Here is a 23993-nt window from a genome sequence, read left to right as displayed (position 1 = left end):
ATTAATGTAAAGACTCGTTTCTTTAATGAGGACGAGGGGATGTAAAAAAAGACAGAATTAAGTGAAATAAATCCTACATTCGGGGGCTGGCCCGGGATAGAGGCAATGGAAGTCAATCGAAGAGAATTAATTTCAGTATTGCTCTAGCAAGCAAATAGTTTCCACTAGAGTCCAAGATAAGTTACGTAATCGTGCCTAGGTAATCGGTTATTCATAGTCGAAAAAAATGTAAAGCGAGGGAAGAAGACGACCGTCGAGGAAACTCGCACCTTTCGCGCACAACCTCCGGCGTGAAACGTTCAACTGGTGCACACGAGTGTATACATTGGCGATACGACGACAGGTGAAGTACACAGCTGCTGGACAGCTGGACAGCTGGACCGATATCCGTTTCCAGGTACATTCCATCGACGGTATTAAACGATAAGTGTGCGATCGCGGGACCTCGTCTGGCACTCACGAATCGCATGGAAAACCGAACCGATTTTTCCTCGATTCCTAGAGCCTCGTTCAAGCTATGATTTCGAGTATACAGTTTTTTAATCTTTAAAGCTCGGATCACTCCAATTGGGACAGACGGTCCTTTCGTGGAAAATTCACAATGCCTTCCTCTTCGGAGTCCAAGAACTAGCTAGCCTGGTCCCTCGACCAATGGATTTCTTCTGTGCGGATTTCACTGCGGATCGATTTTCGATCGACCAGGTCGCGGAATATCCGCTCCTCGGCCCTGGCAGTTAGTCTTGTCGACGGTTGAGCGAAACGGCGCAGAGAACGGAAGAAAACACCTGCTTCTGTTTCTCGGTTCGACCACATCCTTCCTCTGGACGATGTCTCGCGTTGCGTGGCCCGTACGAAGGCTTTCGTCTCTAGGTGTACACCAGCTAACCGATACGATTCCTGTCGATACAGGCGCTGCGTTCGGGAGGCCATACTTTGCGCGCGTGTATTTAACACAGCCCGAGGAGAATGTACGCGCGAGGCTCTTGGAAACCTTCGAGGTCGGATCGTTTTTCGTACGGTTCTCACGGAATGACGAGCATCGCTGGATTTTTCAATTCTTGCGATATCGAATGGGGCATCCTATAGATTTTTTGTTAGGGAACCAGACGTGGAAGACTCCAATACGATCGAGAAATTTATACTTGAAAAGATCTATCTGTCAGTTGGTCTAACATATGCTTGGGATACCCTAATAGCTCGGGTACCTCGAGGTTGCTAAGCTCGTACCGTGGCTACAAGCGTAGCTACAGCCCCTGAGGGCTCGGAGATTGATGCGCGCAATGGGTTTCTTTCAAACAAACGCGGAATAACAGTTATTAGGAGGGAAGCACGACGAAGAAAGCGTGGACGGGCGATGAAACCTTGCGAAGACGTATCGACTTGCCGCGATAAGACGTATCGTGGGTAGCCCTATCAGGGGCGATACAAACAATATTTCCAGAACAGAAACCGAATCGCAATGATGGCGAAGCTAATTCGTTGAGAAGATAACTTTTATCAACGGGTAGAGTGCGAACTCTCGAACGCGTCAAACGCAGCGTATGATCGATCAAGTTACGCCAACTTCCTTGTTGCGACGCTACGAAGGACTGGACTGCTCGATGGATAAAACACCATAGTAAAAACCAAGTCTAAGCGAAAAATAAGCCACGGGGGCTCGAACCCACGATCCTCGGATCTACAGTTCCGTGTTCTCATTTGACTCCTTATTTGGTATAGGAGGCGCGGATACTACAACAATGTATCGAAACCTTTAATAATCTGTTTTCCTCCATAACAAATAAACGCCTATCAGGCTCGAAACGTTATGAAATTTTTAGGAGAAAGAGAGAGAGAGAGAGAGTTCCTTCTGGCCAAGTCGAACGGGAAGCGTGTCCGCTGCGGTTCGGTTGCCATCGGTTAGTGTGTTACGCGTAGCTTCGCGGCAAGTAGAGTAAAAAGGAACGGCGCTACGGAGCTCGACAGCACGAAACGTCCAAGTAGGATTTTGATGGAAGAAAAAGAGGCGAGGTTTGTGGGTAGAAAAGTCGATTTTGAAGGGGTTCGAGGGCGTCGAGACACGCTGGTGAGAGTTTCGCTCGGAGGAGAGAGTCTCGAGACCCGAGCTCGCTGCTAAGCGTCTGCACGGCCCCTGCTCGTTCCGGAGAGCGCACGGGAATTGCGCAACGATTCGTGCGACTCGCGCGATACGCTGACTCAGACGGGTGAAATGCAGCGCGGGTGTTCCGCAGCGGTGTTCCGCGATAGTCGTAGACCGAGCGCGCGAGCGCGAACCGGTCGTTTCGCAATCTATCGCTAGTCGCAACGAGTGGGCGACCAATTTTTTTTCCCCCCTCGTACTCCCTCGGAACGTCCGCGTTTCTCGCGCTCCGATGGGGTTGCCAACTGCGTCGAGCAGCAAAGATCGGGGCATTTTAGGTTAGAGAATCTTTACACCGAGATATCTTAAGATTGAGGCGTGTGAAAGAGGTGAGGTGCTTTGGGTTTGAAGCTTTTTGATCTCGAAGGATTAAAGAACCTTAGCTGCGAGGAACCAAAGCATTACCTCTTGTACCCTCTTAGTATCTCGTGTATATTGGTAAAAATTCTAAAGAAACGTTTCAAATAAGCCTTGAAGACAGTACAATTTCACGCGAAAAAGCTAAGTAAACTACGTGAACTTTTCTCCCTAAACAAAGTCATCCCTAAAAGTATTGAAACTATACCTCTTTGGATCCCTCATATCGCAACAACATCTCTACCAAGAAGCTTTTGAGAAGAACCAACCTAGTTTACCCACGAGGGTAAACTTATCGACTGGACCCGCGCGTTTTCCACCCCCTATCGTCGGGAAATGCTATTTCGAAGCCAACCGAGGAAACTCCGTTGCGAAAGACTCGATCCGACTTATTTGACGGCTTCATCCAGCCGTCGGGTTGCGTTCCGCGAGCGTGCAATGATTGCGTCGTCGGAAATACTCTTCTTGTAAATACATCGACGACGAGCGTTTAGTATTCTCGAGTTGCAAGTAGCATCCGGTTAAGTGGCGACAGCCGCTCCCACCGATCGCGTGCAACATTTATTCCGTCGTCTCTGGCTCGATTCCATTTTACTCCTTCGTGGCAGTCCTTGAGAAACGGAGGATAGGTAAACGATTTTGCTGACCGTGGCGATCAGCGACGGTCGCGATGTCGCCGAGCGGTTCGCGCGACGAGCGCCCAAGAGGTGTCGCGAGTCCGAACGTTTCATTGATTCCGCGAAAAACGGGCTCTCGACCTTTACTGGTCCAAGGTTTACGTGTTTGGGTTGTACGTTGTGGTCGTTATCGTGCAACGAAACGATATGTAACGTTAGCTGTATTACAACTAACGACGCGAAATAAGAATAGTATTCCACAGACGGCTGGTACCCAAATCAAATTTAGAATATTCTACAAATAAAATAAATAAGGTGTTTCCAAGGGTTAAATGAGTAAAAGGTTTGAAACGAAGATTGATCCCAATCGATCGGGTCCGTCTGCAAATTATTCATCGAAAAACAAGCCTCGCGATAACGCCAACTGATTGCGATCGAGATTATCGGACAGACGATCGCGGAAACGATAAAATCCTTCGGAAGATCGAGATACCGGGATCGCAATGTCGTCTGGATCGCGATTTGACGGGGACAGCAAAGCGGAAAAGGAGTATTGCGACTGGCGGGCGGAACGAGGGGCGGAGGGGCAAGCTAAATATGACCTTGAACGACTGCAACCTCGGGAGAAAACATTCTATCGCATTTGATACCGCCCGCGGCAGATTAGCGATGCGTTTTGAAGGTTCTTTGATATACGAGCATAAAAAGAACGAAGAAGGCGCCTCGCGTTTAATATTCAACACTAGCGAATAATCTTTTACTCGAATAGAAGCGACTCGACGTGAAACGGTTGACTGCGTCACGCGACACTACGCGCACGATGGCGATGAGCAGGTACACTTTCACTAGGGGACGTAAACAAACAACGCTACACTATGCACCTTACCAGCTATCCTCTTCTACAGCGTCATACGTACACACATTCGCACACATACGTAATTATGCACGCGGGTATATAGTATAAAATAAGTACGCTTACAGACAAACGAGCGGTACGACCGCGCGGCACGGCGGAGGGGCGCCAAAAGAAGGAAGAGAAAAGAGAGCAACAACGTCGAGGCTTTCAGGGTTAAAGAGGGACGAAAGAACAGCCGCGCGGCGATTGGCTGACGCGGCAGCGTGTTTACGGCGGGATGGTGGGGAGTTGGTGGTGTCTCAGCTGAGCGCAGTATAGAGGTAGCTGTCTAGCGAGAGGGCGAGTTAGTTGCGAATGAGCGCTCGTCGGGCGTGCGTCGTATGCGTCCTCGACCGATAATGTCATCTCCGTTGTCGACGGACGATCGTGTCGGTTCTTAAGAGTCGTGTATACACGCGATAAAAAAAAAAGCCACGCGTTTAACGAAGACAAGCGTACGTTACTTGTCGCGATTCAGACTCGCACGCTTCCGTCGCGTTCGCCGTTTCAACCAATAAAGTGCGTGACGCGCGCTCTCCGTCGGAAACACAGGAGGTCCCGATCGTTTCGCATTCGAGACGAACGCGTGTCCACGTCGTTTCGACCTAGAGAAGGAAGAACCACGCGTGGCTGCGTTTTCGGGCGAGGATATTTGCGCGTACGCTGCGAGAAGCGTGGTCTCTTTGGTCGCGTGGTCGCGTGCTGTTGCGCTCGCGTGCCCGCGTACGTCGCGACTGTCAATGCCGCCCAGTTGTTATCGCGGTCGATGATCTACTATCACTGCCATCCTCCACTGCCATTCGCGCTTCCTTCGATTCTTTTTTCCCTAAGTCCCTGGCTTTGCTCGACTGGACCAGCGAGGACCGCCGTTAGTCGTATAGCACGCGAAACGCTGAAGGGATAGTGGAACAAGAAGGAGCGGAAAACAACACGGACTCGAGGAGGATACTAATTATTCGCGAAAACGCGAACTCGATCGTCCAAGATCGAGGCGCGAAGAGGACCGATCGGACGCTATCGATCGGACGCTGATAAAATCCGCGGATTCGTCCAAGTGTAGTGTGTTCGATTATTAAAAGTGACGTGACGAGAGATTCCCCGTAATCACGGGCCCAAAAATGGTGCCTCAACAGCAGGACAGTCCCTCGAGTTCGGGGATACCTATGTTTGGATCGTTGCTCGTGGATAAAAATTCAACGACGCCGTACTCGGATGCCACCCAGGTAATTTTCCGTTTCTACCACGCTGTTCGATTATTTTACAGTCCTCCCTTTCCTTCGACCTTCGTTCGTCTCGAAATGCCAGTCCACGAACCGAAGCCTGTTATGCTTCTCGTCTGTTCTACACGAAAAGCGAGACGACGGCGCAGGCTTCTCGACACGCTCTTACAACCTCACCGCGTGTCCATCGTACTACACAGAGATTGGCAGAATTTTATTCCTGGAATAATAGCTGACGAATACAAAATTTCTGTAACGACTTGATCGGTCGATTGAACAGTTATTCGCGTGAAGTTATGTTTGCTCAACTCGAAACTTGATCGTAATTTTTCTCGATTAAATAACTTGCCGAAGGTACAATCTCTCATTCTTTACTCAAAGTTTGTTAGAGGCTGCAAGTCGCGAATAAAATCCGAACGAACTCCGAGTCATTCGCAATGTTATTCGTTACGCGCGAGAAGTAATTAAAGTATTACCAGAGATGATTCAATACTAGGATCGAAGCCGTTTAACAACAAATAAAATTTTAAGCCGTGCTTGTCCTGCTTGTCGTCATACGATACAAAGATAAAAGAAGCAAATACCGTTACTGTTTTTGAAAAATACAGAACCGTTCACCTTCTATTCGTTACTCGAAATTATTTGCGCGAGGATCTTGTCGATCTCCGATCGTACGTCAAACAAGTCGAAGCATTACCCTGTGAAATTTGTTTTACCCTTTTACTCGATCTAACATCTTTGCGCGGTTAAATGAACGTGTAAAATAATGTCGCTGACGCAAACGAAACAAGGTTCAACTAAAGTGCTAGTTGCAGCCTATCCACGAATTACTTTTCACGAATCGTTGACTCACTCGCGTGCACGGCCGTCTGTCAGCCCAATAAGGACACGTCGATTAGTGCACCGCGGTAAAAAAAAATGATAAGTTTTACCCAGCAGATATCAAATTGTACACGACTGGATCGACCGATTTTTGATTGGCCGTCACGAGACGACCGTGAGACTGGCAAAACGACGCCGACGTCGTCGAACAACGAACCCGACACCTACGTTATACCGTCGAGACGGAAAACAGCGCTCGTGGACACAGATGCGCGCGTGGCTGCAGAAATCGCGCGAAATGCAAACATCGTTGCAACGCTTTCTCGTATTTTTCCTCTCTTTACCATACAAAAATACGCGTCTCGTTCGCAAAAGGTGCGTGTCCTTAGCGTGTACGACGCGCGCACGAGCATATATCCCTGATAAATGATTCGCGAACCATGCCTTCGTCGACCTGTTTATTTTCGTAACGATGAAACGCCGTCGAACGGAAGAAGAGATTATTTTTGTCCTTGGTCCGTTATTCTTGGCTGTTTCGACTTTCGTTTACGTTGTTTACCGAGCCTTTTTGCTCGACTTTATTTTTTCCTTCCGTTCAGCGATAGCAATCTTTTTTTTCCCCGCCGGATCGAAATTCACGCGTACTTTGCCGACACGTCGATAATATTTGCTCGGAGCTTGTATACCGTGAACTACGGAAACTCCTTGTTTCTCTTTTTTTTCCACTCTCTTAACCACTTAACGCATTTAACCTGGCAACGAGCGTAGAGTGTGTTTGTGGTACGCGTCGCGTTTTAACGCCGAGTAAATTGTTTATCGTGTAAGTTGGACATTTGGAAATCTGATCGATTCGAAGACCACTTGGGAATTTATACGGTACACGCTTAGTTTTCTATTTTAATTACAGTCGGTCCCGCGAGTATTCATACCTTCTGTGTCTACTGAAGAAATTTGTGTGAATTAAGCAATGAGCTTGATGTTTCACTTTACACACGTATATATTCGTAGTGACAAATTTATTTACCGTCATCAAACCTATCGTTTAGGCAAATTTTGTTCAACAGACACAACGGATCCGACTGTGTAAACGTAAACTGTAAAGTAAAGAAAGGTGAATACCACGTTTCTGTTGTTTTCAAGCTAGCCACAAAAAAAGAGAACGTTAGGCAGTTAATCGGTCAACTTCACGGCCGTCGCGTATCGTTTCCTCGCAATCTCGTTTTCAGACTCCGACGCTTTATCGCCGACGATAATCGAAAATGTCATACGACGAGTTTCCTCTGTCGTGTGTTCGTGTATCGATGATAAATTACAGTTAGGATGACACGAGAAAAATACAGAAAACAGAGAGAAACAGGGAAATTTCTGAATTTGCATGCTCGGTGGAATTGTTCGTTTCCGTCGCAAATATTTTGGTCGACAGCGCGCCCGAGGAACGTTTCAATCGTCTATTTTTTTGCGATTGTCGGTGGTTCCCGTCGAGGTGTCAGACCGTTGGAATCGTAACGGTAAGTTGCTCTCGCTGCACGAAGGTCGAATGAAACGCGTTTTTCGCAACGAACGCTCGTTCGATTTCAGTCCGTCGAATCAAACGCTTTCTAGTCGAAGAACGCGTTATTTCTTGCACCTGTTTTTATCCTAAGAATGATGCGTAGAAAAACCGTAATCAGGAGAGATAATAAAAGGGATATCACGAATGACGTACGAAGTCCTTATCTAGTTATAAAATTCAATTAATGAATTGGAGATAATTTTAATCGTTACTGGTTGAATGAAACTTGGAATTTCCAATGTATAACTGATATCGTATCTCTGGCTAGGAGAAATAAAAGTCTCCTACCTTGACAATTAACCTCTTTAGGGATACTGACACGTATATGTACGTTTGTTTGTATATCAATATTATCGTTAATTACGAATACCGTATCTGTTGGAATTAAGACATACAGTATTAAAGCGAGACAGCGTACGATCTATATTTTTGCGTTACTTTAAATAACACGAATTCTGGTTGCATGAAATCCAAGGTTTAAGATTCTGTGTTTACGTGTTCCCAAAAATGGTAGAGCAAGGGGTTAAAGTTCAAGACTTACTTGCAAGGATAAAATGCGCAGTCTAGTGATGCCGAACGACAGATACGAGTGGACGCGTGTTACGGTTTACGCACTGTTCTGCTTTAGTGCGAATATGCATTGTTCTCGTACGCTATTGCTGTCCTTGACGTCGTTGTTTCGCATTCCACGGGACGCGTCGCGTTGCTGGATTCGCGACAGAGCGGTTGACGAGCACGTCGTCAGCTGATCGTTCGGCCGTGGAAACTAACCAGAGAGAGAGAGAGAGAGAGAGAGAGAGAGAGAAGCCCATAGGCTTCGTTGATACTCTTCCACGGACGTCAATTCTTCTGCACTTCCTTCTCCGTTTATTTTCTCAGACTATCGTTCGCACGCGATCCCCAGAGATAAATAAAGGTGTGCAAAAAGCGGTAGTTACTCGAGTGGGAGGGGAGAAGAAGGGCGTACACGCAGCAGATTGGGCAGGATACATTCTGAACCTCTTGAGGGATATCGACAAGGGTATTTACGGTCGCGATACTTTTCGGAATTAAGAAATATACAACGTTCAAGTTATCGTATTTGTATGTCAAAGTTGATTCATAGATCGCTTTGGTTCGTACGTATTCGATTAAAACACAAAAGAGAACATTTAGTAATTCGTTCCTCGAGAGATTATAAAATTCGTTTGAATTGTGTTTCGACTCTTAAAATTAATATTTCAGAATTCTCTTTCCAATTCTGTGTCTGTTGCTGGAATAAAATTCTGCCCATCTCTGGGTGAGAGCGTTGAACAACCACGACACACCAGGGGATGGTGCGAGGGAGGGTTGCGAGCGGATACGAGGGTTCATTTGGGTGGGAAGTCGAGGCCAGCTGCGTATCGAATAAGAAAAGTAGCCGTCGACTATGTTACTGTGTTTACTGAACGGAAATGATCGTCGGTTCTTTCTGCGAACGTTCAACGAAGACCAAGGTCGAATGCATTGTCGCCAACGAAAACTGGCGGCCGTTTACTCGGAAGACGAGCGAGATAGAGGGGTTTCCAAGGATAGTGGCGCGCCCAGGACAAAAGGAGGAGTGCAAGGTGATGCAAACACTCCTCGAGACAAGAAAAATGTACACGTGGACCTAGTCTATCAAGAATTTAATCAGATTCTTACATGAGAACATACAAATCCTCTTTTAGGGGGGCGGGGGGGGGGGAGTAATTATACAGCAATACGACGATTCAAAATGTCAGCCTCCTGCATGGACCCCTTCGAATACCACAAATGGGGTTCGTTAAGGGTTTTAACAGCGAAAACAAGCACACATATGTTGCTAATAAAAAGAGTCTTTCCCTTAACACCAAGAAGAACACTCGATATTTGTATGAAAAGCTATTCAAGCATGAGCAAGGAAGCAACTTGCAACCCCTTCCTTTGGATGCGGGCCACTGTCTAGGACCGATTCGTTCTCGACGTCGATCGAGCGTCTCGCCATCGTTCCTGATGGTCGTAGTCGTCGTCGCACCTTCGTAACCTACATCCGAGCCTTTCGATTTCCACTCGAGTGCGTGTCGAGTAATCGACGATATCTAAAAGTATAATGGGTGGAGCGCGCGCGCACGGTGCGTGCTATCTGCATCTCGACGCATACCGCCGTCTAATAAGCAACGCAAATTGCAATCGCTCTCTCGGCGAGTGCGAACGGTAACGCAATAATATTGCGCGCGTGCACGCGCCCTCTCCTCTCTCTCTCTCTCTCTCTCTCTCTCTCTCTCTCTCTCTCTCTCTATTTATCTCTCTCTATCTCGTATCACGCGAGAGGGCGAGCAAGCATGCAACTCGGATTAGGCTAAACGCGAATCGCGAGTGATTCGATCCTTGGAAAGGGTCTTCCACCCTTCTCGCTTCTCTACTGCGGGACAGATATGGTATCTGTCGGACGGATCCTCCAGAGACATAAAATTCTCATTTAGATGTAACATAAAATAATATCACCCGAAAGAAAGCAGCATTTTTCTAATGATTCTGTTTGCGTTGGTTCTTGGATTTTCATCCCCAAGCGTCTACGATAATCGAGGTAACAAACTCGACGAGTATCAGCCCTATACTGCTTAACGTCCCACGCGTCTCTAACCTCATTTGCTGCTTAGCAACCACTGCTCCACGTGTGCCCCGACCCTATGCAACGAACGAGCCTCTCAGGCAATAATCGAGGTCCTACTGTTCCATCGAGTATACCCTACAAGAAAATACCCTCCAACAGACCCAGATACCCCGCGACGTTGAAGGCCACGATCCAAACGGTGTCCTTTCTCTGTTTCAGACGAAGAAGAACAATCCGAATCACATAAAGAGGCCGATGAACGCGTTCATGGTGTGGTCGCAGATCGAGCGCAGGAAAATATGCGAGATCCAGCCAGACATGCACAACGCGGAGATCAGCAAGCGCCTAGGTAGACGTTGGAAGACCCTGGACGAGGCGGAGAGGCGACCTTTCATCGAGGAAGCTGAAAGACTCAGGCAACTGCACATGATGGAGTACCCCGACTACAAGTACAGACCTAGGAAAAAGACCTCGAAACCGACCGCGTCCACGAACCCAAAGGCGAAGGAGGGGAAGAAGCCTAGAAAGTCGTCGACGTCGGTAGGAGCCATCGGGCCAGGATCGACCAAGGGTCACGCGCGAAACGACACCAACAACAATATGCAAACGAGCGCGGTGGGTGCGACGGTGAAGAGATTGCAACCTCAATCCAGCAGCAGCAAGCCAGTCTCGCGACTGAAGGTTAGACTAGCGCTCGACAAGAGACCTCCCCTCGATTACACGCCTACCCCGCCGATAGTCACCGCCAAGATACCCAGCAGTCCTTCCTGCGTCACGCCAGACTCCCCAGAGTCAGCCAGCTTCTACGAGGACAACTTCCTCGAGTGCGGCCCTTCCATGAGACTCCCAGCAACGACCACAGCCTCCTCCACCTCTGGTACGATGAGCAACGGCAAGATCAAGCAAGAAACTAACATGGAGATGGACTTCGAAACCACCTTCGAACCGAAGGACCGACTCCTGTCCTCCGTTGGCCCCGTTGGTTCGAGTCTTGCCCCTAATGCTACCGTTACCTTCCCTGGGTCTGTCGAAGACATAGGTCTGATATCCGAGAGAAGTTTCCGAGGTCGAACGACGTGTCACCTCGAGAGACGATCCGATTTCATGGTCAAGGAGGAACCCGTCGACGTGGACACGGAAATGGACACCGAGACGGAAGCCCTGTCGCCAGCGAACCTAAACGACTCCGATCGAGCATCCTGCTCGTCCGTGTCCACAGCCACGACGACGATTCCCACCGTCTCCTCGCTCACGAGCTCCAACTTGGTCTCGACCAACACGGAAACGACGAGAAGCGACACCACCGTCGGCGTCGTCTCGACGCCAACGGTCAAGCTCGAGGAGTCGACGAACAACCCTAGCTTGGCGGACCTGTACTCCTTGACGGACCTCCTCCAGATACAACCGTCCGATTTCAAGATCGATCTCGACATGGAAACGATAACCACCGACTTGGACACCTTCGAGACCGCCAGCTCCAGCAGCGGCTCCCACTTCGAGTTCTCCTGCACCCCAGACGTCACGGACATGCTGTCCACCATTGGCGTGGGCAACGACTGGGTCAGCTTTTGAGGGAACAAGCGCCTAAACGAACAGCCCCATTCGTCGCGAGATACGCGACAGAGTACCCTGATCATTTTGTACGTAGCGGGGATTGGGCATAATTACTACTGACTTGGCAATTTGGTTGATTTCGAGTATATCGTCAGGAGGAGGGGTGAAGGAAGCTCTTGTTGGTCTCGAGAGCAAAGTAGGTGGGAGATTTTATCTGCGCAGTACTGGAACAATCGGAGCAATAAATAACCGTCGTTTAAAGAGATTACAAAAATGTTCCACTATTGTTTGCACTGTCTTTAACACGTTGATCGCCACGTCACCCGTATACAGATGACAGCATTTTTCATGAAGAAATTGATGAAATAAATTCTGAAAATGAGATGGTTAAAGGAAATAAATCTGCATAGGATTCACGAATTTTACAAAGTTGCAGAAATAAGTACTAGTTGAAATTTAAGTAATTTTCAGTTCTATAGAGGCAAAGCTCGCATAAATTTTCACAAGTTGTTTGGCAGTCAACGTGTCAAATCATCCCAATTATCGAATCTTCTGCCACCTTTGCTCTGACGTTCAGTGAGAGGTCTCTTGTATCCCTAATCAATTTTTCTGTCTATATACGGCAAAATAACCACTGCTCAACTCTGATACGATGAAAACTCTTCTCGTCGCTCGTTCCTCCTCCCCCGGTGAGTCTTAGCGCGCGCATATCCTACTCGCGACGCGAAAATACACGAGCCTTTTTGTACATCTACTGTAGCATATTAGGATTAGGATTTTTGTATACTCCGCGGCAAATGTTGGCCCACGAGGAAAGGTAACGCAGAGCTAGTGGCTAGATTGCCGCGTTTTACAGCTACGTACGATGTTGGGGGAACCGCGATTACTTTGCGCGACGATTCGTTCTTGTGTATATTGGTAGATGCATGTGTAGTAATATATACATATACATACATACACACATTATATAATATATATATACATACGTTAGAAATCTGCGTAGCGACGGAGACTATCGGGACCTTGCGAATCTTGGTGAAATACAGTGTTCTCCGCTTACGATCTTATGTCCGAGGAAGACGGAACGTTAAAATTGGTAAAAGGTGAACGAGGTTTTTCAACCGTGATGTGATATATCGTTTTCGACGAATTTGTGCCCGCTGGAAACGATTCTGGCAATAAAAATGCTCTGTATTCCGAGAGAAGAGTGAGGTCTGAGAATTTTTAAGGAACAATTGGTTCGAGCTGAAAGACGACTGAAAATTCGAAGGTAGCGACAAACACAAGTACAAATGACATTTATCACGTTACGTGTTAAAAGAAATTTAAAGCAAGCTTCATTTATAGACGAGCATCTTCCTTGCCAAATTCTCAGTTAAGATTGGAAGAATGGATTCGATGCTTGTAAGCGGTTGATACTGTATCGGTGATAGGCGAAGGTAAAAGTGTAACTGACGAGGAAGCGGAAGACGCGATGGAAATGAAAAAGGAAAAGACTGGGACCGGAACAATTCCGTCGGCGATGCGCATTTCGGCCGCAGTTGCGACATGTTTGTGTTACAGTCGACGCGAAGTTAGAGCAGAACGCGAAAACAACAACGAGTTATCGCGCGGACCGCGCGAGATTATCGATATGCACGCGACGCAACCAAATTGCGCCTCGTTTCCGTTTTCGCTCGTCCCGTACGGTCGCCACGATCTCTTTCTCTTTCGTACGACGAATGTCTTCGAATATATCAAACGTTTGATCTCATATTCCCCTTACCCGTAAACTAGCGCTTACTCCTAACGTTTAACGTTTGCCTGTGCGACCACACGCGTTAGTAACTTCGTTTTTCGCGTTCCAAATCTTTCTCGCAACTGTTCTCGCGCAAAAATTCATGTTTCGATAGAAAATCAAACGACGAATCGTCTTGCCTTTGATTCGAACGCGTTGACACGGTGGAGATCCACGATGGTGCGCCGCACACACTGCCAACTAACGCTCTAGTTCTGTCTTTACAACGTTCTTCTACTTAACCCAAGCCCCTGTAACTGTCAAACGGACGAACGCTTCGTCTACGATTCGCCCGTTGGTTTCTCGCCGTGTCGACTATCGAGTGCACTTTCCTATCACCATTTCTCCGCCGATATAACGACTCGAATCGTCCTCGTCACACTGTCTTTAATAAAAGCTTCCTTTGCCTTATGATATTTTCGTTTCGTTGGCAAATACTTCTTAAAAAAGTAATCACAAAGTAATCGCTGGCCAGCTCTGGCAGAATCGCAGGAAACAAAATATTGAGAAAGGACTATCCCGAGTACGGCAGAAAACACCTAGAACCAAAGTAGGAAACCCCTCCTCCTCCCACCCTCCTTACGACTTATAGGCTGTGAATATTTTTTTGATCGAAGCACTTCCGGGATTAATTCGAGATAGTCGAGCTCGTGCCACGAGACAAACCCGTTGAAAGAGGAAGAAAAGGTTTTCGAGGGGAAACGGGAGTTGGTGAGACTTTTGGAAATCGCGAAGGTAGTGATTACGTTTAATCGTTCGAGCGACGAGACTCCTTGCAAATGTTACCCCGAATACCAACAAAATTCCTGCTGCTCAAATATCCGAACGAGCCTCTGGACGTCGTGGCTTTTCGACGAGAAAGGAAGCGAAAGAGCGATGTATGATAAATGTTTTACAGTGTCGATAAACGAAAAGTCACGGTCCAGAGAAATCGTACATACGTAATCTTTCGATAGGTAGAAATAAACGAAACACACCAAAGTGCAATACAACGCGGTATAACGTGTAATCTGTAAATGCCAACGACCCGAAAAGGAAAAACGGCAGCGGTTCTATCGAGATACGCGCGTGAGAAAAGAAGGGACGCAAAGATAAAAAAAAAAAAGAAAGAAAGAAAGCTCTAATACCGATCTCAATCCGAAATATATATATATATATAAATAAATATAACGCTATTTTTTCAACGGTGATCAATGGTTGCTGTGTATGTGTACGTATATACATGTGACGCGAAAAGAAACTTTGAAGAAAATGCCAGCGAGCGTTTGGCAATATTTTTCCACGAATGTAGTTACACGACGCGTTTAGTCCGATATTCGTTAACGTTCGCTCCGAGACCGACGAGCGACAGATACCGAGCTCTGCGCACGCATCCACGATCGTGATCGCCGAACGGTCAGTAATCGCGATCGATGATTACGAAACGACTGCGAGAGATTACAAATTATTGATTTACGTTTGCAGATTACAAAAATTTGATTGATCGCGATTAATTACAATAAAAGCAATTATTGTTCAACTCTGCGCGTATAGCGCGCAGAGTGCGTATGCTTTCGAGTCAATACGTTTAGTTTGTTGTTTCGATTTTTTTAATCGCGTACGCGTCGCGATTATTGGACGAGGTTCGTTCGCGCGACTCGATATTATTTTCTTAGTTTTCGAGCGAAAGCATACGCGTATCCCCGTCGCGTATTTCAATCCAAACGATAGATAAGCGTTTCAAAGTTTACTGCTCGGGAGCGAACGATTACGTGTCCGAGCTATATCTTCTCCGTAGGTTTAAGTTTTCATTATACACGATAGTGAAATTAATTGCGCCAACAACTAACTTTATAAACGTAACGACTGTACATTTGTATCTAGCCCTTTGTTTATAATACTTATTACCTTGTTATCAAGTATTCAATTTATATAATTTTTTTATCGAACTTATTAAAAAATATTTAAAAACGACCCAATGCTTATTTCATTCTCCTCCGTTATCGATCCTTCCAGATCCAGAAAATCGTAACCTCTCGTGGGGCGAATTTCATTTTTCCGATTCTTTTCGACCAAAGTTCTTTTGCGATCCATTTTCGTTAAAGCGTATATTTTAGCACCGATGTCCAATTCTGCTTAACAGTCGAGGTTTCCTCTCGCGATCCGGCGATGAACCCCGCGTGTGCACACGCGAGCGCGTCAACGATAATAACGCGCAGTAGCGCTATTAATAGCTGACGGTGGATGAACAGTGGCACGGCTGCGGGCAAACTGCACTCGCTCTCCTACGCCATCAGTTCGAATCGCTTTTTTTCCTTTTAGTCGGCTTCAGCCGTTTGAAGCATATCGATCCATTTCTCGTCTCCGATAGATCTACCCATTCAATGCTCGCGTTGATCCACGGTTCTCGGATGGCAGGCGAACTTATCGAACGGTCGGCAATGTTAGCGTTGCCGGCGAGCTCAAGTAAAGATATTTACTCGGTATTTCGTTACGTTCAATTATCGATCTTCTGTAGAGCCACAGAATTAACTTGTACATACGATAGATTTTAGTTATTCGTTTCAATTGAGAACCGATTCGGCAGCGGCCAACCGTAACCAGTAGCATAGTTTCGCACCTGTCTATCAGGTACACCATGCAATCTTCCAGTTCTTCCCGTTTCGCGGACTGTTGGTTCTCGTTGGAAATATTTTCCGTATCCAAAGGATGAAGAATCGCACGGCCGAGAGCAATACACTCGAAGCATGGCTACTCGCTCGCGCGAACCGAGTTTCGTCGTAAAATAATCGCTCAAGGTCCGCGGTGGCGTTGCACCCGGCCGCCAGCAGGGCTGCCAACAACCGCGCACTGTTTACATCGCGCGAGTGTGTCCACGTTCCCTCGCCTCCGCCCCCGCAGCCGTCCAGCCGTTCAACATCACTCCTCTCCCTCCCTTAACCCCTGCCCACTCTTCCGTCCACGTTCTCTCGCTTTACGCCAACCGTTCGTTGCTTTTTTAAACAAACAATCCGCCGAATAAAAGAAATTTATATTTTTCTTTCCTGTGACTCGACTATCGAACTACGCGGTGCCACCTGTTACATACTAAACCAACGAACGTTTAGCGATCAACGGTACAGATATCCGTGATTTTAGGCGACGTAGAGTTGCGATGGTATTCTCGTGGAACGAAAACAGTCCGAGGTTGTCCGAGAGAAGGTTTCTGCCTAAAATGCTCCAGCCTGGGGAGAAAGAGCCGAAACTGGAGGCGCCGCGAGAGATTCTGCCGCGTCGCGTGCCAAATCACCGTTAAACTGGTTGCGCGCTTCATGGAGCAAATTTTTTTCCACGGGTATTTTTACTGGTTCGTCCTTCGTCCCGCATCAGGGTTCCACTTCCCTCCTTGCTCCCTTCGTGCCTCTTTCGCTGCCATCGAGTCTCGGTTGGAAAGCAAGCTCTTCGTCTCTGTCGTCGCCGATACGAACGCGATCGCGTGACGCACCGGTGAACGACTGAAGGAACCTCCGAGAATCGAGACGTTTTCCACGAGCTCGAAAACGCGTTACAAGTTACAAGTCGCGCTAATTATACGCTTCTCAGTGAATTCCCGTGGTGTTTTGTCGCCGTCTTTCTCAGCGATTCCGAAATTCGCGTCCTCGTTGCTCCAACAGTTCCTGTAAACTCGATCGTGTATATTGGTATCGTCTCTCTGTTTTAGCGTTCTGGCTGGCTGACTACGGAGGAGCGACGGAGGTGGACGGAGGCGTCTACGTCGAGGCTTGTTTACGAGGTCCTTGCCTCCGAGTCTCCTATTTACCTGGCTCATTTGCTCCTCTTTAATTTATCGCGTACTGGTAATGACCGTGCCGATAATCGCTCTGGCCCGTCTAAATTTACGGTTCCTACGAACGTGCGGATGCTTGTTTTACTCGTTCGTAATTTTTACGATGCTACGTAGGCTATGTTTGCGAAGCAGTTGGACCTCGCTGGTTTCACTTGTTTCGGTACGATACGATTCTCTTATAGCGAGTTAATCGAAACTTTATCGAAACTGCCCACCATTTAAGAATCCCATTACTGTTTAATAGGAAACTGTAAGTGCAAGGTAACGGTCACGCAACGCTGAAAACTAACCAAAGACTAAAGTAAATAAAAAAAAGGTGAAGAGTAGCCAAGTTTAGAACGTTATCGTTTCTCCGAAGACTTCTACGTGGCGGATGGACGAAACTATTTACCATTTTTCGTTCTTTTTCTTTCGGACTAGCGGCGTTCGTCGACACGAACGTTGCGCTGGTCAGTCTTCCCGAGCAGCAGAGTCGATCGGAGCGACTGCTGGTATCGCGCGCGATACTGGATACTCGAAAATGATCGATACGTCGTGGAAACGATGGACGGATGGCTGGAGAGCGCGATCGGTCGAGCGGCGAGGTTCGGTGCCGTGGGTAGGGGATGCTGGTGGCTGCATACCGCGAGGTAGCGTATAGCTATCGAGGTCAATGGTTAGTCCAAGGTCCTGAGTTCGAATCTCGCGGCTGGGTTCAACGCGACTCGGCATTTCCTCTCGCGAACAACGATCCCCGTTCGTGGAACGCTCGAGGCCGAGACTCGCGGGACTCAACGAACGAGAACCGTCGTCTTTTCGTTTTTTCCCTGGCCGGTTTGGCGGTCGGGAGGACGTCGGCCGTTTTGTTCGCGACTCTAGACCAGACGGCGAACCGATGGCCGCGGGCCACATCCGGTCCGCGAGCTAGCGATTCTTTTCAATCGGTAACCACTTCGTTGCTCGTTTCTTATCGTCGTTGGATTTATCTCTGTAGTATATTACCAGATGGCTCATGTTTATGCAATTTCATATTTTTGCAGACAATGATAAAGAATCGAGATTAGCGTTAAACCTACCGATAGACCGATGAAAATCGGAGGAGGAAGCACGAGGATGAGCGGGGCAGGCCGTCGCGACGCAACCACGGGGGCACGTGCATGGAAAACCGAGGGAACGGAAAGACGCGGAGCAAAGGTCGACGGATGACGCGTGGAAAGCTGCTCGGTGGACGGATCTCGCGCATTTCGAAGCGTGCAAACATCATAATCTCGCGATAAGGTCGAGACTGATTTATTTTGCCGATAAAAGATTATTGGAAACACGTGTATAGCAGCCTGCTGCCAAAACCGGTCGCCGAAGAGAGAGAACGGATCCTGCTCGACTGGATGGCGGTGCGCGACGGACGCTATGAATCACGCGGACGATTTTAAGTCGAACGTCGTAAACCCCCGACTCGTTCCTCGTACCCGTTCCCATCTTACCACGTTCTTTTCTTTGTTTCCGCCTGACAGAAGTCAAGGTGCTATTGCATCCTTTTATTTAACCCTCCAAGGCGCATTGATCCATAAATCTATCGCTTCTCATTTGTAATTTTAATAGCAGATTATTGACCGATGTCACGATACGCATAAATCTGTTCAAAGTCGCAGAAACTAGTATGGGGGTTCCTTAGTTCGTTGGTCCCGAGACGACGCTAATTGCAACGTGTGATCAGAGTAAACGGAGAAAAAGCGTAGCTCGTTTGCTCGTGAAATTGTATTCTCTTGCGACATTTTTCGCAAGATGGGAGAGGGGCATACGTCGGCTCGAGACGTATCGTATCGTATCGTATCGTATCGCATCGATGCGAAGCGTGGGTGTGCGCAATGTTGCAATGCATTGCCTCGATAACCGTGTCCCGATGGAGGGACTAGTTTCGCGAGGAAAAATTGCGTCCGTTAGTCAGAGCTTGCGACATTAACTCGCGCGGCGTGCTGCATGAGCGACTCGGAGCTCGGGTCCGGAGTTTGCACGCGCGACCCACTTACTCTCGGGACTTGTGCGAACAAAACGCTCGGCTCTCGTGGCTCTACGCAGGCCCTTCGTGGAACCTCGCGAATTCGACGCGTTTCGGTCCCCCTCGGTGGTGAAAACCTACGCTTCGAGAACTCGAGTCGACCCGAGCGAAACGCGCTATCCGTGAAAGCGGAGGCTGCGAGATGGGAACGCTTCGGCACGGTCGATGGAGCGTGTTGTTCCGTTCGACGCGCGGCTATCGTTGCTATCTCTGCGAGTGTAAACATCTTTTTTAGCGTGTTTTCGAGCAGCGTTTCCTACGCAATGGGTCTTGAAACGATTGCGTAATTTTTGGCTACGTATCGCGAATACGAGGTACGATTATGCACGCTTGCGGATGTACGTAAATGGATATTTATAGAATGCGTTGGTTAATTATGATTTTTATATCGTGCAGAATATATGCTATCGTGGATACCGTATCCATGATCCATGATTCATTGTCGATGAACCACGATCATCGGATGACTATGACGTTAACGATGACCATGATGATGATACAAGTGTAATCGCGACGGCGAAACTCCGACAGTGGTCAGGGATAGATTAAATAAAAATTCCTGGTAAAACAGACTGATCCCAGAGAATAATCCTTCATCGAATAATAAAAAAATCTTAGCAATTGCACGTTCGTGTAACTATAACGTCGCGGCTCAATCGCGCACGATATCGCTCTCCTTCGCAAAGCCGATTTGTTCGACATGCTCTTATTGCGCGATTACTAATCGCGCAACAAGAAAGTAATGTAAACACTCGGATAGCGTAGATTTATAGTAACTGACCGCTGGCTGCCGATGAGGAATAATTTACGATGTCGCGTTCGTACGCAGATCGTCCCCCCTCGATCCCGCCATCGTCCGCGATCGATACAACTTTAAGGGGGACAGTCGTCGTCGCGATAACGATTTAATGGCGAAACCAGGGAAGATAACGCACATGTAAAATTAATAAATAATGATTTCTAAAAAGTTCGCGATTCAACCGAGGGAGTCCCATCGTTTACATTCTGGACATGAAATCGCCTTCGATCGAGGCGACCGCGACCGCGACCGCGACCGCGACCACGATCACGACCGCGAGCCAATTGTTTCCGATTCTGCATCGCAATCGATAGCGATAAAACGTGATCGATTCCCAGCGGCGGCACCGATTCTCCCGATGCCATTCGGTTCCTCTCGACCGAGGATCAGCTTTTCGTCGCGGCTAGGCCCGAAATTCGCCTGGAGAATTACAAATTACGACCACACGCGTCGCTCGAACGCGTCCACGAGATCGAGGCGCTCTGCCTTTGAACGGAAACGCGTCGAAGGTCCCCGAGGAGGGAAGTCGAGGCCATACCACCCGGCTAGCTTCAAGGTTTTTTCGCTCTCTCCCTCTCCTGCTACTCCCCCACCAACCCTCTCCTCCCCCTACCGTTAGCGGTTTCCCTTTTGCATGCGAAAGCACGTAAAACCAGCGATATGCGCTCCTTCGTCCCTCGAGAGGATTCGCCTCTCTTCTCTCTTCTCCTCGCGATACTCGAACGCTCGCTCGTTCCCATACGCGCTCGATTCGTATCGTTCTTGGATGGGGAAAGGCTTAGGCTATGGAAAATCAAGGTCGCCGGGAGGTGACAGCCTTTCTCGTTGCGTGGAGCTCTTTCTTAACTTGGGTGGTCAAGAGAGACCAGAAAATTGAAATTTTATTAAGTTGAAGGATGGAATCTATTTCTCAAAGTTTACTAAAGGGAAACCAAGAAAATTAATTACGAAGTTGGATCTCACTTCTACGTAACATTAAATTCCAATCTCAAACAATCTCACCAATCATTATACCTATTTATTCTTTCCCTCTATGCTACTGCACTCTCGTCAAATAATCATGCCTCTGGACTGCGAAAAGTTTGAGAGGCACCGTCGTCAGCCAAGATCAATGATCGATGAACGCTGGGCTCCCCCGGGAGTTGGCGATTTTTCGGGACGAGATGCTCGAGGGTCCATCGATAGACCGCGACAAGTTTGGCGAACGAGAAAGTCGATAGGGGTGCGGGTGCGAGAACGGGATCCGCGGCGCGAGCAGCCGGCAAGCGGCAGACGGCAGACGGCAGCCGATACCTTTCGCTCGACGACCCAAGATCATCGACCGCCGATCGGCAGCCGGTGCCCGACGTATTTTCGAAGTTGGTCGGAGGGACCAAGCTGACTGGAACCAACCGTGACTGGCATGGGTCGTGAAAAGCGACCGCGGGGGAGGACGAACAAGATCAAAGGGGAAAGAAGGCTCGATGATCGATTTTAGACATCAAATGGATCAATTTTTTGATTCTTTGGATGATGCATCACATTAGGCACCAGCGATGAAAAAAGGTTGTCAGTGCATACAGTAAGCGTAGAAATGAATTACGTGCTCCAGTAATTCCTAGTAATGAATCGCACAGATTCCTTCGATAATTCGTTTACATACAGTCAGTCCCATAAGTATTCGTACACAATTTTATATTTATAATAAAAATTTACTTGGAAACACCGAACCTGTCATTTACCGTGGACAATTTTTACGAGATGTTACGAATCATATGTAACGGATGTTACGAATATTTATAGGACAGACTGCATGTGCTTTCTTACAATGTATGACCGAGGATAGATTAAAATTGGTAATTCTATCTCAGAGAGACACGATTAATTCCTCCACCTACCAGAAAGAATTCCAGCTTCGAATCCCATTTAATCCCAACGTTCAACAAGCGAAAATCTCCCAGGAAGCAAAAATCTGCTCGACTAAAATTCCTGCGACTCGAGTCGCGAGTTAGCGTATCCCGGGCGATACTTTGCACCTTCGTCGACGCTGGCCGTGACTCACGACGCGTGATTCACGAGCGCGTCGCGACGACGCGAGTCGCAAGCCATATACGCGTCGGGTCTCCGATCGCGGTGCTCGCAGCTCGTCCGCACCAATCTCCACGATTCCCGCTTCCGCCAAGATCTCGACGCGTAATTAAGCGATTGCTTCATTTATTTTGGCGTACCGCGGTCACTGGACGCTATCTCGAGGCGCCGGCTTAAATTTACTCGCGCCCGAGATAATTAGAGAAATTGTTATGCTCTCACGTAATCGGTTCGTGATTCGATAACGTGGGATGATTTTCGTTCAAAGGGCAACGACGCGTCTCGTCCCGGATGCACCGATTGGGAGGATCGGTAGGAATTGTCTGGCGGAACCTGGCGTGGATTTCTGTCGATCGTAAAAGTGATACTCGTGCTGTGGATTTTCGGCACTTGTTGACTGTTCCTAATTACATCGAAAGTAGGCTATGTTAAATAAGTATATATTTCAAAGTAGAGAATTCGCGTAAAAGGTGGCCCAAATTTGCTGACTCGCAAATGGACACGGCCCACGGTTACACGAAGAGGAATTTCGAGCAACCGGGAACTCGCGTGAAAGAGGAAAGGAACAGCTGCGTCGGGGCGATGACCTCCGTGGCCAGGGGGAAAAAAAATCCCAATATTCTCGAAACCGGTCGGAAGTGCTACCTTTCGAGTTACGAGCGGGTATAGCGATAAGAACGCTCGTCGAGCGAGAGAGTGCACGCAAGGGGGCAACCGTTTTGTTTCGTCAAAAGTCATCGCGAGAAAAATGCGTCGCGGGCGCGGGGCGAAGGACCTAAAAACCCAGATAAAGCGTACAACGTCCGAAGAAGACAATAACGATCGGTATGATTCACAATGACCGATAAAGCCGGATGGATACACCGTGACTGCGTCTCGTACTTTGCCCTTGCCGCGGCTAACGTCACCGCCACGGAACGATCGTGGCGTATCGCTAAACCGACGCGAACACGCGCGTTTGCTTCCATCCCTCTTTTTTTTCGCTCTCAATTTGCATTCCACTTTTTCGCAAGACTAAAGTGTCCTAACCCAGATTCATTCTACTAAAACCTGGGATCGTTCTAAGCTATCCTTACCATTAAGCTATGCCACCGATTAAATTAAGAGCCTCTAAGAGAGGATTCAGCGTACAACGACAATAAAAAAACGATCGTGCAGCGCAGAAGAAGACGAACAACGCAGAAGCGCGAGATTTGTCTTTCGTATCGGTGCGCGGACGTTGCGTAACGACCGGGGCGATCGATAAGACAGGGAACGAAAGGTTGACGTGCAGCTGTTCGTGCCGATCTTCCGTTATCGCTCTCCTTATCCCCGGCACCCCGACGCGCGCCTGTCCGCGACTGCTTGCCACTATTTTGCGTAACGCGCAGATTGCGTTCTCGAACGATAAAAACGAACGTCGTGATTGTCGAATCGCGATACTTTAATCGGAATGCCTTCCGTTTTATAAAACCTACGAGTTCCTTGAATTCTATATACTTTACTATAGGGTACTCTGATGCTTCGAGATAGTGTGAAATATATTCTAAATGTCCCCAATTATCCTCATTATTTAATTTCAACTCGTTTCAGCGTTCGTTTTCTTGGATCTCTGGGAAACTCGATCGGGACCAGCGAAAACTTGGCGCGTAAAATTCCCCGAGGCGCGAGCTATTTTTCCGATGAAACGATCGATCGAGCAGCGCGAGTGAAACGGGGGAAACGCAGCTGGCGATGCAGTCATGGTACACGCGGCATTGCGAGTACTAATGTACCGAGGT

The 23993-nt window shown here is 47.9% G+C and overlaps 1 protein-coding gene across 1 annotated transcript; it reads left to right on the top strand.

The window, feature by feature from the left end:
- The first annotated feature begins 4302 nt into the window (after nt 1–4302).
- Nucleotides 4303–15480, top strand: LOC128894405 (transcription factor SOX-4-like). Its single transcript, XM_054156120.1, has 2 exons — nt 4303–5232; nt 10416–15480. The coding sequence occupies exons 1-2, from the start codon at nt 5128–5130 to the stop codon at nt 11766–11768; spliced, it is 1458 nt and encodes a 485-aa protein (XP_054012095.1). The 5' UTR covers nt 4303–5127; the 3' UTR covers nt 11769–15480.
- Nucleotides 15481–23993: the final 8513 nt, after the last annotated feature.

Source organism: Hylaeus anthracinus, unplaced genomic scaffold (genome assembly GCF_026225885.1).
Source record: "Hylaeus anthracinus isolate JK02 unplaced genomic scaffold, UHH_iyHylAnth1.0_haploid 3, whole genome shotgun sequence".
NCBI lineage: Eukaryota > Metazoa > Arthropoda > Insecta > Hymenoptera > Colletidae > Hylaeus > Hylaeus anthracinus.
The sequence above is the reverse complement of the archived record's forward strand: the minus strand, read 5'-3'. Positions and strand labels throughout refer to the sequence as shown.